The sequence below is a fragment of the Halichoerus grypus genome, chromosome 3 (assembly GCF_964656455.1).
Source record: "Halichoerus grypus chromosome 3, mHalGry1.hap1.1, whole genome shotgun sequence".
NCBI lineage: Eukaryota > Metazoa > Chordata > Mammalia > Carnivora > Phocidae > Halichoerus > Halichoerus grypus.
The window spans coordinates 134366842-134385681 of NC_135714.1; the positions used below are offsets into that span (position 1 = coordinate 134366842).

Here is an 18840-nt window from a genome sequence, read left to right on the forward strand (position 1 = left end):
TGCCAAGCGCAGTGACACATGATGCTAAGATCCCTCTACATTAATTGGCCCAGGGATAGATAACTTGGTTTAAACCAGACCAATCAAAACTCTCCTGAGAGCTTTTATAGGAAAAGTTCCTGTATCCTTCAAAGGTGGCAAGTGCTAAAATCTTGGCACTTCTGTGGCTTTCTCTCCATTTTATGAAGACAGACTGATTGAAAATGAGGTCAATCACAGGCAGCGAGTCTTTAGAGGCAGAGAAAAAGAGAGTTGATGGCATCATTCAGAACCTGGATAAAGCCTATCCCTGAAATGTTCAGTAACATAATCCAAATATTTCCTTTTTAAGCTGGTTACTTACTTGTGGTTACTTGAAATTAAAAGAGCCTTACGGTTATACTTCCGTGTTCGAACGCTACTATCTTTCGACTTACACCACTACCTATTAGGGAAACTTTACTTTTATCATGGCACACCTGTCACAGAATTGTAATATTGTTCCTAGACAACGGTGCAATATTCTGTATGATCTGTTCTTCTCAGAGCCCTTGTAAACTTGGCCTAACCCTGGGAGAAAAGAGGAAAGCCATCTGTCTCTTCTCTATAATAAAATGACCATTTAACATTCTAAGTTTTTCCCTGGTTGCATTTAATATGAATATTTCCAATGTCAGCAATGTTGAAATTGGTCATTTTGTTCCTCTCCAAAACTTGTGCCCTGGAGCAAATAAGAAGGTATCTTTGAAGTAAGAAGCATTGGGGTATCTGTAGATTTTCTTTGCACATGTGTTCCTGGGCACACACCCACGCACCCTCCCCACCCACGCAGAGCTCTAACAGTGAAGGTGGTTAGCAGAACATACGCTTTCTGTGATTAGACCAATGAGAAAATAATTAGGCAAAATGTAGGTCTGAGAGAATATGTAAACTGTAAAATTTTGTGTAGGAGAAATAACAAAATTCCTCCTAATGATTCCAGTTGCCTTCAAATTCTCCTCCCATCGGTATTCTCTTCCTAAAACAGACCAGTGTATGACCTAGATCTGCAACATACCCCTTAGCTTCCGACACCACAAGAAAGGAAGAACGGAAGTGCAAATCCCTCAGCATACTATTCAAAATTCCCCACAGTTTGAGCCCACCCACGGTACAGCCTCCCCTTATCACACCTCCACCTCCTCACAAGCTCCAGAGAAACTCATGGCTTACAAATTATTCCAGGCTTTTGCTACCTCCAGTCTGACTCTATGTGGAGTGCTCATTCCTCTTTGCTACACTGTTTATTTTATTCTAATTGGCTTTTACGGAGTTCTTTTAGGCATTTGTGAGCCACGGAAGTCTTACCCATGCTTCAGGGCCTCATACACACTGTGTTTCCATACTTCCTGGATTATAATTAATCTTTCTATGCTTAAATGTTTACGTCACTTTTTAGTTAGGATAAGAGCAGACACTACTGTTTGCCTACACAGCTCCCTCCAATGCACCCTCCCCTTGCTCCTTCAAAAAGAAGCGACTTACTTAGGTAACCAACCTGCATGTGCTCTGGCATAGACAGGCCCCTAGAGTAAGTCCTGGGGATGAGTAAGGAAATGCTCGAAGGCGGTCCGGTGCCCCTCCCCCTTGCCAGCAGTCGTGGTAGGCATCTCGCAGAAAGTGGCCAAACCGACATCTGTGCCACCAGGCACACCTTAGCTCTTATAGTAAGGTTCCCACAGTGTACCTGACTTTCTGGTTTTACCTCTTTTTTCTCTTGCCATCATGAACAAGACTGCAGTTCTGCATTATAGTTCAACACCCAGCTACTTATTCTCAGGACCAGTTCTGCATACTCAGGCTGGGAATTATGTAGGTAAGGAGCTGCATGTGACACCGTTGGGACTCTAAACGCTAAAACTTAAGATCGCTTATGGAACTAGTAACTACTGCTGCCTTTGTCTTTTCTCAATCCTCTTAAGGGCTTCATGAAAACATTTTGCTTGGAAAATAAAATTCTTATGATACACTTACGGGTCTCTAAAGTCATCATCAGCTGAATAAATATATTGCCTTCCTTTAATTTCAGCTGACACTCTGGTTTCTCTTCAGATAGCATAAATCTTTCGCCTTTTTAATTTCAGCTGTATGGCCATGGAACTAACAAATATTTTTACATAGTTTTCATAAAACAATTATTTCCTTAAAATTTTATTATTCACAGGGGCGTCTGGGTGGCTCAGTCGTTAAGCGTCTGCCTTCGGCTCAGGTCATGATCCCAGGGTCCTGGGATCGAGCCCCGCATAGGGCTCCCTGCTCGGCGGGAAACCTGCTTCTCCCTCTCCCTCTGCCCCTGCTTGTGTTCCTTCTCTTGCTGTGTTGCTCTCTGTCAAATAAATAAATAAAATCTTAAAAAAAAAATTTATCATTCACAGCTTGCACTGGCATTGTAAAATTGACATAAAGAATCTGTACTGTCCTGGAAAGTTATATCTACTAGAGTGAAACAGACAAAAAAAATGAGTATTTGAGTTTTTGAGGTCTGCTGGGCAGGGTTAACTCCCGCATCCCAATTTCTCCATGATAAATTAATAACACTTACTGGGGCGCCTGGGTGGCTCAGTCGTTAAGCATCTGCCTTCGGCTCAGGTCATGGTCCCAGGGTCCTGGGATCGAGCCCTGCATCGGGCTCCCTGCTCCGCGGGGAGCCTGCTTCTCCCTCTCCCACTCCCCCTGCTTGTGTTTCTGCTCTTGCTAACTCTCTCTCTCTCTGTAAAATAAGTAAATAAAATCTTAAAAAAAAAAAATTAATAACACTTATTTATAGACTGCTGCTGGTAAGATACACAGTTAGGGTATGAACTAGAACATGGTCAACACAGCAATCCAAACATAACCAGTTACAGTAATGACTATACTCTGTGTTTACCATTCTGGAGTTGGTGGCATTTTATTTTAATTGCCTATTTACTTGTCTGTCTCTTTACCCAGACAGTGAGCTCCTTGGGGGCATGAGACATCTCCTAATCACCGTGTCCCGCTATTACCTCCCACAGCGCTCAAGAAGTGCTCCTTCAATGTAAGAGTACATAAATGAGCAAATAATGTCACATTAATTCTATCATAAATAGCAGGAAGAGAGGAAAATATCCGAAAGACTTTTTAATTAAAAAAACCTAACAATTTGGGGGCGCTTGGGTGGCATCTGACTCTTGATTTCAGCTCAGGTCACCATCTCAGGGTCCTGGAATGGAGCCCGGCTTCTGGCTCCACACTCAGCCGGGAGTCTGCTGGAGATTTTCTCTCTCTCCCTCCCTCTCGCTCTCCCTCTTCCCCTCCTCCTGCGCACTCTCTCTCTCTCTCAAATAAATACATCTTTTTTAAAAAGCTAACAATTTTGATCATCTTAAATTCTAAATAATTAAAAAAAGAAGCTGTTTATTTCATTTAGCATATTTAGCATTTCTGTCATTAAAATTTTTCCAAATTGGATGGGCTATAATATTTCCTCCAAAAGAAACTCAGTCGTTTTGGTGAAGAAGAGGCACTATTTTAAATTGGGCAGAATGATTAACCTATCTTTTTTCAAATGCTGTCCATTATGGTCCATCTCTTTGTAAAATCTTATACGTAATGAGTAGGCTATTTGCTTTAGAAGAACAAACAAAAAGAACTAAAAGAAAGAAGTTTTCCATTAGAAATGAGTCCTCCTAGGTACACCATTATGTCATTAATGTAAGAGCCACACACACTGACAACACTGAAAGACATCTCTCTCCCTCTCTCACACACACGCACACACACTCATCTTCCCCTTCCTTATTCCACCTGATACCCTCCACCATACTGCCTGCATATCCTGTCAGTTTGTTAAAACAATAAAATCTAATTTGCATCTGACTTGTTTTGCTCCTTGTAATAATATCAATCTTAAATAGCATAAAAATACAGCTCACTCTTATCATTTTCTTTATGAAAGAAAATTTGTGAGGCCAATAGTGCTATGGGGAAAAAGTGAAACATCTCACCTGAGTCTGTCCTCTTCTAAAGATACACTTAAAATAGTGATTCAGGTTTTCTAGACTCCTCTATGTTTCACACTTGAGAAAATATTTAAAATGGGGCAGTTTAAATTCTTAAAATGCACTTGGGTGGGGACACAATTTGTATTAGTTCTACAGCACTGTAATGGAGAAAAGTCAATGTTGCCATTTAAAAAAAATTAAACTTGAACTTGACGGTACCAAGCCTTGTTAAAGAAAAACTTTATTCTGCTTGCAATAGGCTACATATCAATCATATTGTGGACAAAATTAGAGAAAATCTTCTTGGTACATTAAAACTAAAATTACTGAACAAATGATTGAAAGAAAATAACTGTTTTTAATGAAATACTGAGCTGTCATGAAAATAAGAGAATTCTCTGGAAGACAAATAAATACAAGGAATCAAGATTTCTGTGAGGTAAATATGCTCTGGAATCCTGTGAGGATCTGCTGGGCCCTGGTGTACAAGAGCAGGGGCGCAGGGCTTACTGAGGACAAGAAGCCTGGGGCTGGATCCTAACCCCATCCCTTCCCTCTCACCCCTGCTAGGCACACGTCTCCCTCTGTAAAATGTACCACTCAGTCGTAGACCATAAGGCTATGTCCACAATCTGAAGACTGACTTCTCCGGAGCCATAAGACAGTGGAATGGTATCTTCAAGCTATTGAGAAAAAAATAAACACACAACTTCAAATTCTATATCCAGTCTGACCAACTTCTAAGAATGAAAGTGAAAAAAAGAAATTTTCAAGCACAGAGGAATTTAGTATTTACTGCCAACAGGCTTTCACTTTAAGAGACTTTTAAAGACTGTACTTAAGAAGTAAAATAATTCTACAAAAAAAAGTTCTGAAATGCAAGAAGAAATGGCTAGCACCAAAAGTAGACACATGGGTGTAGCCAAAGCAATACCGCTTATACAAAATAATAAAACAATGTCTTACTCGGGAAGTTAAAAAATACAAAACTAAAATCCTCAGTAACTACACCACAGAGCAATTGGGAGTGGGGGCAGCTGTGGTGAGAACCAAACCAGCCTGGACAATAAGAATGAAATCATCTACCCCACCCAGTTAACTGTTTACAGTAACAAGACATTACTATTTTATGGTCTTCATTATTGCCCAGGCAATACGTTTTACTGTTCATTACGGGAACTGCCATAAAGAGCCATTAACTCCTTCAACTAAAAACAGCAACAGTTCACTACCCAGAACTGCTGAACTCACCACCTGCAAATCCTTGCCTTATTTCAACAGATTCTAAACTATTATATCATGAACCTTTCCCAAACCTCATCAAATCTCCATACTCAAAGATCCATTTGAAATCAAACTTCCAATTCTCAACAAAATCTGGTTTTGCTTTTCCTCCCCAGACACTATTACATCTGTGGAGGTGGCCTTCTCTCTCATCATGGTGAGCAATAAACACAGCTCTGCCTTATCAACCAAGTGTGGTGATATCTGGGGAGTGAGCATTCCACAGCAGTTAACATGTTCTCGGGGAATTTTATATTTTGGGGATGGAGGTAAACACTGACTAGCTTTAGATATTAAGTTAAGTAGGCATTTCTAAGGTAGCCATTTTAAAATGACGTTGATGTATACTTTCTAAATCCACAGAAAAGAAAAATGGAACGAGAAGACAAACTAAATGAATGCAAGAAAGGAAATTGAAGACACAGAAAAAAATGAGGACAAATGACATGTACAAAATAAATGGTAACACTGAATCCAAAATTATATGCAAAATAAGATTCAATGTACTAGATTAAATTCCTAACTAAAATATAAAGATTTTTTACTGAATTTTTTAGTGCTACTCATATTCCTTTAATAAAAGAAAACCAAAAACACATAGACATACATGCTAACATGCACAAAGAAGGACATAGGAAAGTTGAAAAGTAAAAGAATGGAAAGAATGCCAGGCAAACAGTAATCACAATTACCTGATCTAGCTTTATTAATATGAGGCATAAGATGCTTTTTTTAAAAGATTTATTTATTTATTTTAGTGGGGGGAGGGGCAGAGGGAGAGAGAATCCCAAGCGGACTCCTCACTGAACATGGAGCCCGACGCAGGGCAGTCAGGGCCTGAGCCAAAACCAAGAGCCAGTCACTTAACTACTGCGCTACCCAGGTGCCCCAAGGCAGAGTATACTTTGAAGCAAAAACGAAACATTACTAAAGATTAAATGAGGTCAGATCTCTGAACTTGTGTTCACCAATTAACATAATTTAAAAACATATAAAGAGGGGTGCCTGGGTGGCTCAGTCGGTTAAGCATGTGACTTCGGCTCAGGTCAGGCTCTCAGGATCCTGGGATTAAGCCTATCACTGGGCTCCCCACTCAGCGGAGTCTGCTTCTCCCTCTCCCTCTGCCCCTCCCCCTGCTAGTGCTCTCTCTCTTCCTCTCAAATAAATCTTTAAAAAAATTAAAACATAAAAAAAATAACATATAAAACAAAAATAATGATAGGCCTACAAAGTGAAACTGACAAGTGTATTTATCCTCTATTAGGAGAATTTAATACCTCTCTCTCAGTAACTGATACATCAAAAAAAAATCAGGAAAGACCCTGATGCTGTGATCAGCACAAATGTACAAACTGATATAATGGACATATATAGACTTGTACCCCACAACTGAAGAATATACCCTCTTTTCAAGTACATTTGGAAAACTTAAAAATCTGAAGCAAATAAAGCCAAGCCTTAAATTTTAAACAATCACAAACAGGTGATATTTTTTTTCTTACCCAAAATAAAGTGAATTCAGAAATCTATAATAAAAAATGCATTTAAAAACCTTATATATTTATATGGAAAATGAATAATATGCTTCTGTATGGCTATGGCTTAAAAGAAGCGAACAATGGATATTATAAAAATCTTCAAATGGACAAAAATAAAAATTATCAAAATTAGTAGGATGAATGTAAAACAGGATTGAGAAATCAAGCTCACAGCACTGAAAACGCAATAACCTGATATTATGAGCAATCAGAAGTGCCCATCACCTAGAGAACATTCTGGCCAAAATATTTAAACAGGACCTAATTATGAAGACATAGTCAGATAAATTGACACTAAGAGATTCTACAAAGCAAATGGCCTGGACTGTTCAAAAATATCAATATCATAAAAGCCAGGAAAAGGCAAGGCAAGAGTTATAATAAATATAATCAATGATTTGTTACTGAATCAAAACATAATAAGAAAAAAGAAAATAAAGAAGTGTTAACATTTTGGGATCAGGGGAAACATTGAAAAACCAACTATATATTAGGTAATAGTTTCATATTAATATTAAATTTCTTGCATGTGAAAGAAGTATTGAAATTACATAAGAAATACCCTTGTTCTTAGGTGATTTATTAAGTATAAAATGTCATTGCATCTGTAACTTATTTTTAAGTGCAGAAATTAAAGGAATAAAAATTTTTCCCAAATGGTAAAATGCCTCTTAGCAAACTAAAAAAGGAAGTACTTGAAATAATAAAGAAAAAACCTCCATTAATCATCATACTCAATATTGGTATATCAACATCAAACCCTTTACCCGCACAGGCCAAATATGGAACAATTTCAACTACAGAGTAAATAATGATAGCACTGGATTACAACACAAAGAATAAGATAAATATCCATGAGTCTATACTGATTAAATTATGGAAGCAAGGAAGAAGGAAGGAAGGAAGGAAGGAAGGAAGGAAGGAAGGAAAGAGAAGGCACAGATTTTCCTTACTGGAAAATTCCAAATTTTATATATATATAATATATCTGCCCCTTCCAGGAGGTAGAACTTTTTTTTTTAAGATTTTATTTATTTATTTGAGAGAGAGAGCACAAGCAGGGAGGAGGGGCAGAGGCAGAGAGAGAAGCAGGCTCCCCGCTGAGCAGGAAGCCCAACACAGGGCTCAATCCCGGGACCCTGAGATCATGACCCGAGCAGAAGGCAGATGCTTTAACCAACTGAGCCACCCAGGCGCCCCTGGCAGGTGGAATTTAATCACTCTCTCCTTGAATGTGGGCTGGACTTAGTTACATGCCTCCAAGAGGAGCAACTCACCCTCAGTGATCAAGGTTAACATCATCAGTGATAGGTGAGGTATATAGGATGTACTTTCCGATATGATCTGAGGAAAAGGGCCTATCATCTATTTGGAATCCTTCCCTAAAATCTGTAACTTCAGTGTAATCATGAGAAAAGATCTGAAAAACCTAAACTGAGAGCCATTCTACAAAATACTTGATGAATACTCTTCAACATTGTCAAGGTCATGAAATACAAGGAAAGAGAGAGCCTGTCACGGATCGGAGGAGACTGAGCACCTAAATGCAATAGGCTTATCCTGGAAAGAATCCTAAAACAGATAAAGGACATAAAGTGGAAAACTGCTGACATCTGAATCAAGTCTGTAGTTTAATAGTATTGCATGCATGTCAAGTTTTTAGTTACGCAAATGTAACATGGTTCTGTAAGATGTTAACACTGGAGGAACCTCGGTTAAGAGTATATGGAAACTCTGCACTATCTTTGCAACATTCTGCAAATCTAAAGTTATTCCAAATTTCAAAGTTTATTTTTTTAAAAAAGCAAACTCTAAAATCAGAAAGAAGACAGGGATACCTACTAATACAACCAACAGCTTAATAAGAGATGGAAAAGAAAGAGTAAAGGAACTGAAAGGAAGAAAGAAATCTTTTCCCAAATCATATGATTTTTTGCATAAATCCAAAATAGTTCCCAGAACAATTATTAAAATAAAAGCTTATAGCAAGTTTGCCAGATATGAGATCAATACTAAAAAATCGATTACATTTCTATATACCAGTGATATACAATTAGAAATGTACTTTTCAAGAAGGGATTTTAGCAAATCTATAAAGAATATAGAAATGAATCTAAATAATTATGCTCTGAAAAGAACATTTGAAAAATGTATAGCCAATAAAGAAGACCCTAATAAATGGAGAAACATAAAGTTCTCCAAGATGAAAGTTATTTCTATTAAGATGTCAATTTTCTTCAAAATGATCTATATATACATCCAATGCTATCACAATAAAAATCACAATAGGAGTTTTCAAGAAACTTAACAACCTATTTCTAAAAAATAAAAATAGCAAGGATGCTCCAAAGGAGAAGAAAATGGGGTGAGACTGCCCTATCACATAGCTTCTACATGCTAGGTACTTAAGACAGCATCATTTTGGAACACAGATGGACATAACTGAGCAAAGGAAAAGAACAGAGAGCTCTGGAACAGACCAAATCATATGCAGAAGTCTGATTATGAATAAGCTGGCTTTGCACATCACTGGGGGAAAGAGTGACTATTCACTACATGATGCTGGGACACTATTGGATAACCTAATGAAAAACCTCACACCATAGACAAAAATAATAACAGATGAATCAAAGACTTAAATATGAAAAGCAAAATTTAAATAGCCAGTCTTAATAAAAACTGGGCAGAAGACATGAGCAGACATTTCACAGAAAAGGAAATATGAATAGCCAATGATAATATGAAAATTTCTCAACCTCATTAGAAATCCGGAAATACAAATAAAAATTAGTATCGAGGTACAATTTTACACTTATCATACTACCAAAAATTAAAAGAATGATAACCAAAAGGTTGCTGAGAATGTGGTACAACAGAAATTTTTGCATATTGTTGACAGAAGCGTAAATTGGTCACTTTTAAAATCAATTTAACTCTACCTACTAAAGCTGAAAAGATAAATGTGTTAAGACAGCAATATGATTCTTAGGTATAGACTCAAAATTTTTTTCTTGTACTTTTGGACAAGGAGAACAAGCCAAACATTAATCAAGTAAAACAAACAAAAAAGTTAACTCTTTATACAATGGAATGCTATGCATCAAGGAAAACAAAAGATCTAAGCTATCTGCACTGACATGAACTGACTTTAAAACATCATATTGTTCAGTTCACATACAGTATTATCCCACTGACCTAGATTTCAAAACAGGCAGAAAATAACCAATTTACTTTTTATAGGGAAATGTATATGTGGTCAAACAGGAGATGGCAGTAAAAAAACCCAGGCCAACAATTTGCAAGGACAAGAAGAAGATGTAATCAGGGAGGAACCAAGGGAAGGGGGCTCAGAAATACTGGAAGTATCACTTTTCTTAAATCGAGTCTAATGCTGAGTGAGCTCAGTCACAAGTTCGGTGAGGCATGCCGGATGATCTTTTAATTTTTTCTTATTTAACTACTAATACACATTACACATATATACATATAACTATGTATGCATACACACATACATATAATGCCTCTCCTATTAAAAAACCCACTAGATATGCAGGTGTTCAGTGGCCCTCTTGGCATTGACCTGCAGGAGCAGGAACCAGGGCAAGTGGCACAAGAAGGGCTAATACTCTGGCTACTGCTGTTGATCTCTCTGACCCAGGAGACTCCTGTCTTTGATTGGCATGCATGAAACTGCGGGAGGGTAATGTGATTCTTTGCACAGAGGGCAAAATCTTAAAGCCTTCATAAGTTTTAACAAGACTACGGACTATTGCATATGAAAAGATACAGGAGGTGTAGGACAGCATGGTAAAACTGTCTACATGGGTGTTAGGAAAAATGGATTGGAGCATTTGTTTAGGTATAAAATATGAATGAGATCTAGGGCCACTACTTGACTTCTCTGATCTGTGTCCTTACGCATAAAATGAAAGGTTGAAAAACACAGTCTCTAAAGACAGATAGGATAGCTTCTAGTTCTCAAAGTTAAAGATTACAGATGCAAGGGAAGAAAAAAATAACATGAAATGCATAGTCACAGAAAGAAGAAATGTGAAAAAAAAGTCATTATACAAATGTTAAAGATATAAACTGTGATGACAGCAAGTACAAAGTTTATTTCATCTGTATTGAAATATTTATCTGTAATATACCATAAAGTGAAAATTCTCTTTTAACTTGTATATCAAAGAGAAAACCACCCCACAAAGAAGCTCAAGTAAAATATTTTCATGATATACAAATGCCATTGAAGTGAAAAGTCTTCAATAAGACCACCCAACCTTGACAAGTGTATTCACATAGGAGTTAAAGAGTAATATTTGTATGACATACAGTAGGTGGTCTTTTGCATGGGTGAGATACTCCAGCTGACTTTGGTTCATGAATGCTTCTGGAAGAATTACGATGGATTTCTACCTGGCAAACCATAATGTTAGCCTAAAGTTCTAATTCTGCTTTCAGAATTGCATTTCTTTTCTGTGATGAAATACCCAAATTTCTTTAATCCTACATGTTTGTGTGAGCATCCATATGTGTATTTAGGTAGTATGTACCCATGAATACTGCTTTTTCTTTTATATACTTATTGTTTATTTTATTGACTTGGCTATCAGGAAGCTCAAATGTAAAATTTTTAGCGCTGATCATAACTTATGTTTTCTGGCACAACTACATTCCTTTATTTGGCTTTTCTTTCTCTATCCCTTATTTCAAATTATTTTATTCTCTACATACTCTGTGTCATAAGTTACCTCGAATTACTTTCAAAAGTAGATAAAACCAACGAATGCATACGTACAGTACGTGTCTTCTGATTTTAAAAGAAACATAGCTTGAATAAGGTTGCAAATTTCTTGGATCATCAGAAAAACATAACAGAAAAAAAGATGCCATTTAAAATCACAACATTATGGACTCCAAGAAACCAGCTGAGGGTTCTAGAGGGGATGGGGGTGGGGATGGCTTAGCCTGGTGATGGGTATGAAAGAGGGCACGTACTGAATGGAGCACTGGGTGTTATACGCAAACAATGAATCATGGAACACTACATCAAAAACGAATGATGTAATGTATGGTGATTAACGTAACATAATAAAATAAAATTTAAAAAAAATCACATTAAAATGAAGCAACTTGAAAGACTCTATACAACAGTTACACTCTGTTTGAACTTCAAGTATGATAACTTACTTGCATATGTCATCTTCTGGGTCTTCAAGCCCAAATCTTTCATCAAATGTAAGTTGTATCCATACATTTTCCTCTGCTGCTACCAATCTCCATACCAAGACCATATTTCTTGGGTAAGTATGAGGAAATCTCGGGCTGTGAATACTTCCATTAGTAGACACAGTAATAATTCTCTCATGCTGGGGATCTTGTACTCCTAAAGCAAAAATATAGGAAGAGACATACATTTAGCTCAGACATCTAAAAAACTACAGGCTTCAAAATAAATATTTTTTTTTATCATCCATATTTTAACCCAAACAAGTGTTGGGTATGCCTCATACGATATAAACCAAGTGCCACTCTTTTCAGAACTCATGCAGAAAAAAAGGATTATTTTAACAATAGTGAGTAGAAACCTGTGTGCATTTATACTCAAAAGAGCATAACACATTAGTCTTCTTAATTACTGGAATGCCAAACTACCAACTCATGGATTCCTAAAATCACAATAGGGCTGACTTAACACACGAATCTCCAAGAATGAATAAAAGATGAGTCATATTAAAATAAAAGGAAACTTGCATATAATTTTATTTTTAAAAATACAGATAGTGAATTTTCCCCCATTCTTTATTAGCAACTACAGCAACTGCAACAACTTTTCATTGAGAATTTGTTACTCACATCACATTATCTCACACTGATAAAATGCAATTTAAGAATATTGCTCTAGGGACACTGGCTGGCTCAGCTGGTTGAGCCTCCAACTCTTGATTTTGGCATGAGATTGAGCCCCTCGTGGGGCTCCATGATCAGCGGGGGTCTGCTTGTCCCTCTCCAATTTTAGTATATGTGCTGCCGAAGCGAGCACTGCTTGTCCCTCTCCAGCTGGCTGATCCTCTCCCTAATCATGCTCGCTCTCACTCTCTCTCTCTTTCTCTCAAATAAATAAATAAATAAAATCTTAAAAAAAAGAATGCTGCTCTAAGAAACTTCTAGAATTTAAAAGACTGAATATCAAGGGTCATGCATTAGTTAGAAGGTTATTTAGGTTAAAGAATAACCTGTTTTACTGTTAAAAAGGCCAAAACAATTTTAATAAGTTTCAGTTATGATTCTTAAAGCAGCTTTTTCATTCTCTTAACCTTGACTATTTGAACAATCAATCTGGTAAGTATTATTTTACATGGTCTAACTTATAATTAGGAAGACAGAGTAAAGACAAATGTAAGTTACTTTGAATATATATAGTACACATTATGAGGAATATCATCACATTAGTAAATATGCTTTAACTGCTACAGAATTTTTAAATTAAATAATTTAATATTGCCATTCTTCTCAATGCCTGAATTTGTCCTCAGCCAAAAGTAACCTATTCAGAAACATATTCCCTCTCAGTGGATGCCAATATTTAATACTGATATTGGCTATATTAACTTATATGAATTATATGATTATATGAAATAATCAATATTTCTTTTATGCACATAAGTTAGCACCAGTATATCTCCAAAGAAAACAGAAGGATCTATCAAGTGAAATGAATTCTCCTCTATACTGACATACTTTCTTTTAAAAATAATGAAAGTTTACTGTTACATTAAGTTAATTACCTGTTTTCAAAGATTTCTTTTAAAATTGGGATATTCCCCACCCTCTAAATTTTCTTCCAAATTTTCTAACCTACATATTTCAAAGGCGTTTATAGCAGCAGTTTATATCAAAAGTCCTTCTCATTTTGGCAACTAATACTTTTTAATGAATCAATTTTTCCAGTTAGATTTATTAACATTTATTATTTGCCCCATTTTGTCTAAAAATGCCTTATATAATCCAAGGCACTCTACAAATATGGTACTGTTTACTTTTTCATATATAACCTAGAAAACTACATAGCTACTAAAAGATCTGAATTCTATTTTTATAACCAGCCAAAAAAGCTCATTGCTAAAATGTATATACTTAAATTCTGTTTACATCTTTTTTCCCTTTATAATCCATAATTCCATTAAACTATAATTAAACATAATTTAAAGACTGAACATCTAGGCCTTCTTTGTGGTAAAAGAATTGTAAACTTCCTTTTAAGTTAAATTGCTGCTCCCCAAAATGCATCTTTAAATGCAGTGAGGTTTGCCACCAAATATATATGATTTACACACAATTGTCAAAGTTTTATGTAAATCTCAAACAACTAGACCTATAATCAGAAAAAAAAAAAAAAAAAGGAAGCAACAAACATTAAGTTCCACAAGAGTCTACATTTATAGTTTTGTTGTTTAAAAAATCATAGTTCTAAACATATACCTTTACTGGTATTTTGAGGAAGAGACAAGTATATATTTTGTAACTATTTTATTGAACATTCACTATTCCTATGTCCAGTGGACAGTATACTCAAAGAAAAACAGCAAGGTAATAAATGTTTGTAGTCAAATCACTAAAATACTACAACATGCTCCTAGCCATGTATTCTAAAGAAGAATAAATCTTGGTTCATCTTAGATGGTGAATTTAGCATGAGAAATGAAAATATACATAAACACGGACTTTAAAAAATTACAATTATATGCCTTTTTACATTATCTTGGCCAAATCCTCTTAAGGAGGAAGTATTGAAAACTAATATGAACCAAAAATAGAAAAAAAAAAAAAAAAGGAAAAGTGAGATTAATAATGTAAATACTAACAAAAACACTAACTCGAAAAGATATCTGCACCCCTCTTGTTCACTGCAGCATTATTTACAAGAGCCAAGACATAGAAACAACCTATGTGTCCACCAATGGGTGAAGGGATAAAGGAAATGTGCTATATATATATATATATATATATATATATATTGGAATATATATATATATATATAATGGAATATTATTCAGCAATAAAAAGGAAAAATGCCATTTGCAACAACATGGATGGACCTTGAGGGCATTATATTAAAATAAGTCATACAGAGAAAGACATATACTGTATGATCTCACATGTGGAATTAAAAAAAAAGAAGAAGAAGAAAAGAGCTCACAGATACAGAGAACAGACTGGTGATTGCCAGAGTAGGGGAGTGGAGGGTGGGTGAAACGGGTGAAGGGGGTCAAAAGGCACAAACTTCCAGTTACAAAATAAATCATGGGGATGCAATGTAATATACAACATGATGACTACAGTTGATAATACTATACTGCATATTTGAAATTTGTTAAGAGAGTAGATCTGATAAGTTTCTGTCACACACACACACAAATTTCAACTATGTATGATAACTGATGTTAACTAGACTTACTGTGGTGAGCATTTTGCAATGTATATAGGTATCAAATCATTATGCTGTGTACCTGGAACTAATATAATATTACATATCAATTACACCTTGGTAAAAATAATAATGTAAATACTGTAAGGTTATTGACTACACATGTATACATATAACTCAATTACATTGACTCATATATCTATATTATTCGATTAGTTTAGCATTAAGTCAAAACAATTTCACAATATTTGCTATGCATCTCTAGTATTAGTCCCTTTAAGGATATATTTACTATGACTGAAAGAGGGTAGGAATAAGAGAAATAACAAGCAATAAAAATTATAGTACTTGAGGGGCTCCTGGCTGACTCAGTCAGTAGAACATACAACTCTTGATCTTGGGGTTATAGGTTCAAGCCCCCCATTGGGTGTAGAGATTACTTAAAAAATAAAAATTAAAAATTAAAAAATAAAATGAAAATTATAATACTTGAAAATGTATTATTAATAAAGAGAACACTAAAAAAGAGGTTTTTAGATAATACGTCACTCATAAAAAAAGATAAATCCATAGCCTTTCTCCATACTAATGTTTTAGGTCGACTGTTGCAGAAAAGAGCTGTAGGATTAAGAATTACATACAATGTTTTAAATGAAAATCATTCTACTTTCTAGGTCTTCTTCTTCTTCTTTTTTTTTTTTTTTAAGTAGGCTCCACACCCAGCATAGAGTCCAATGTGAGCTTGAACATAGTGACCCTGAGATCAAGACCTGATTTGAGATCGAGATTTAGATGCTTAACTGGCAGAGCCACCCAGGCACCCCTGGATTAAGAATTAGGTAAAAAAGAAATGTCTCCAAACTTTGTTAGTTTTAGAGTTGTAAAGAACTCCGGTTCCTGTTTCACATGGGCAAGACAGTAGCGACATGTCACCTGTTAACTGATGGACTTCACAGACATCCTGTGCAATTTCTGGTGTGTTTACTTTCAAATATATGTTATTTTGAAAGTATGTTTTTTAAAAAAAATTTCTATTTTCCAAATCCTTGCTTGATAAATATACATATTCATTGGTCTCATTCTTTCTTCTTTTTGCCTATAATAATCCTTGTTTATATTATTTTTGTTAGTCTGTTTACATAGTTATCTTTGCTTTTGCTCTCATTAACTCTCAATTAACAACTTTCAATTTTAACAATAGTCAAAATCATATGATACACAAACACACACACATGCACACGGTTTTACTGACTCCATGAACTGGCACTTTTTGCCTAGAAAATCCAGAATAATCTCATCCTAATCCTACTTGATGCTGTAGAAAGAAGACGGACTTGAGCTGCATAGTGCAAACAAATCCCTCTCCATAAATTCCAATCTATATAGAAGTACCCTATGTTTATGTTTAATATTTAAAATTCTGACTATTCATACTAAAGTACAATACGATACTACATTGTACTAAAATACAATAATATCCTAGATAGGCTCAATCTTCTCTTTCCCACACCTTTAAAACAACAGCAAATTAAAATAAAGACAATCAACAGCGCCGTCTATCTCAAACTGTTTACAAATTATAATACATTTTCACTAAGGAAAAGAAAATAAGGGATTGTTAATATTAAGTAAACCATAAAACAAATATAATTAAGATATGCTCAATTGAGGTTCCTGAATTTATCCCAGAAGATGATCACTTTATTCCTCAAGCTAAGGAATAGTCAAAACTTATATATTGGAAACCTATTATGTTTCCTGCTCTGTTCCAGGTGCTTGGGATATCACAAACAAAACAAAGCCTTGTTCTAGAGGGGAGGGGGGTGGGGGCATGGGTTAGCCTGGTGATGGGTATTAAAGAGGGCACGTTCTGCATGGAGCACTGGGTGTTATACACAAACAATGAATCATGGAACACTGCATCAAAAACTAATGATGTAATGTATGGGGATTAACATAACATAATAATTTTTTTAAAAAGGCAAAAAAAAAAAACAAAAAACAAAAAAACCCCCACAAAGCCTTGTCCTCTTAATGTGACAACTTCCAAGGACTGTATGTTAATATCATTCCTAAACTAGATATACAGCAACTAATATTCAGCTACCAAAACCCACTTCAGATGTTTCCTCTTTTAGAATTCCATCTCTGACAAAAACAGAGAGGGAGACAAACCATAAGAGACTTAACTCTAGGAAACAAACTGAGGGTTGCTGGAGGGGAGGTGGGGGAGATGGGTAACCAGGTGTTGGGCATTAAGGAGGGCACTTGATGGAATAAGCACTGGGTGTTATATACAACTGACGAATCACTAAATTCTACCTCTGAAACTAATAATACACTGTATGTTAATTACATTTAAATAAATAAAGAATTCCATCTTTGATTCGCATCGTACATTCCTGTAGGACTGAATATTTTAATGATAATGTATGGGTTTACCTTCCTTAGTTTCTACCACACTATTCATTCCTAAACTGTAAAGGCATTTACTCAAGTCCAGAAGCTATCCACCCGTCTAGCTCTGTGCCTTGCCCATGGCACTACCTCATACATATTGATAGTATATATAAAAAAACCAGTATCCCACGGCAAGAACACATCAGAAGACAGTTTTACATATTATTTCAACATTTCCTTCTCCATTCCTACGATCCTAGTGACTGCACATGGTAAGGATAAGAAGATTTTACAATTTATACTCCTTCTAATTAAGGCCCCTTAATTCATAACTGATATCTTACTCAAAGTCCATCTATTATAACCTACATATATATTTCAGCTGAAGGTGATAGGTCACAGGGTACTCATTATTGAGATTTGCCATTTTCTTAACATGCTCGCTTATTTTAGGAAAGTAAAACATATTGTATAATTTTACCACACTCCGAGAATTCCATAATTATAGTCATTATTTTATCTTAACTTTGAAATGTGAATAAACTGATGATAAAAGCTGCTATTTTAGGCAAGACACTTGATATCAGACTTTATTTTTTATAAACTAAAGATAATCATAAGCTGTTTTAAAGTTTACATGAAATGATAACCATATCAATTAATCACCTTGATAACTGTAAATCAGTATGTATGTGAAGCAGAAACTTTGTCCAAAATATGCTAATTAAAATACAATGAGATAAGATTTATTATCAGGTATCAAGTTTTTCTGATGTCAGTGAATAGGAGATTATTATGTAAGATAATGCAAAATTGGTCATGTGTACAAAGATTCTAATTTTGCAAAGATCAAATTGAGCAAGAAATAACGATGTTTAGGCAGGGATTTCAAATTTCTGATTTCATTCTACAGGTTCATTAGGAGAAAAAAAAAGCAGGTTTATAGAAATTTTGCCATTTCCTTGACCTGACTCTATCTTCAACAAAAGGTTTAAATTATTTTTCATTTACTGAGAAGCACAAGAATTCACGCATTAGCCGTAATAGTAACTACACATGCTAGTAAGAAATGGGAGTCTTTGTTCAGGAAGTTCATAGCATATCTTCCACATGCAATGAGAAAAAGTTAATATGGTGAGCATATCCCCAACATCCCCATCACTACTATGAAGCAGCCACTGGGAAAGAAGGGCTGGATTGACCCTAC

General features: G+C 35.5%; 1 protein-coding gene and 1 long non-coding RNA gene across 2 annotated transcripts in view; one reads left to right on the forward strand and one right to left on the reverse strand.

Moving 5' to 3' along the window:
- PDGFC (platelet derived growth factor C) overlaps positions 1 to 18840 on the reverse strand; it is a 200749-nt gene that overhangs the window by 74177 nt on the left and 107732 nt on the right. Inside the window, exon 2 of the mRNA XM_078069359.1 lies at positions 11996 to 12191. Coding sequence (XP_077925485.1) covers positions 11996 to 12191 — 196 coding nt within the window. The remainder of the gene's footprint in view (positions 1 to 11995; positions 12192 to 18840) is intronic.
- LOC118519121 (uncharacterized) lies at positions 1742 to 5802 on the forward strand. Its single transcript, XR_004909009.2, has 2 exons — positions 1742 to 1834; positions 5631 to 5802. It is a non-coding gene; the product is annotated as an uncharacterized LOC118519121 (long non-coding RNA).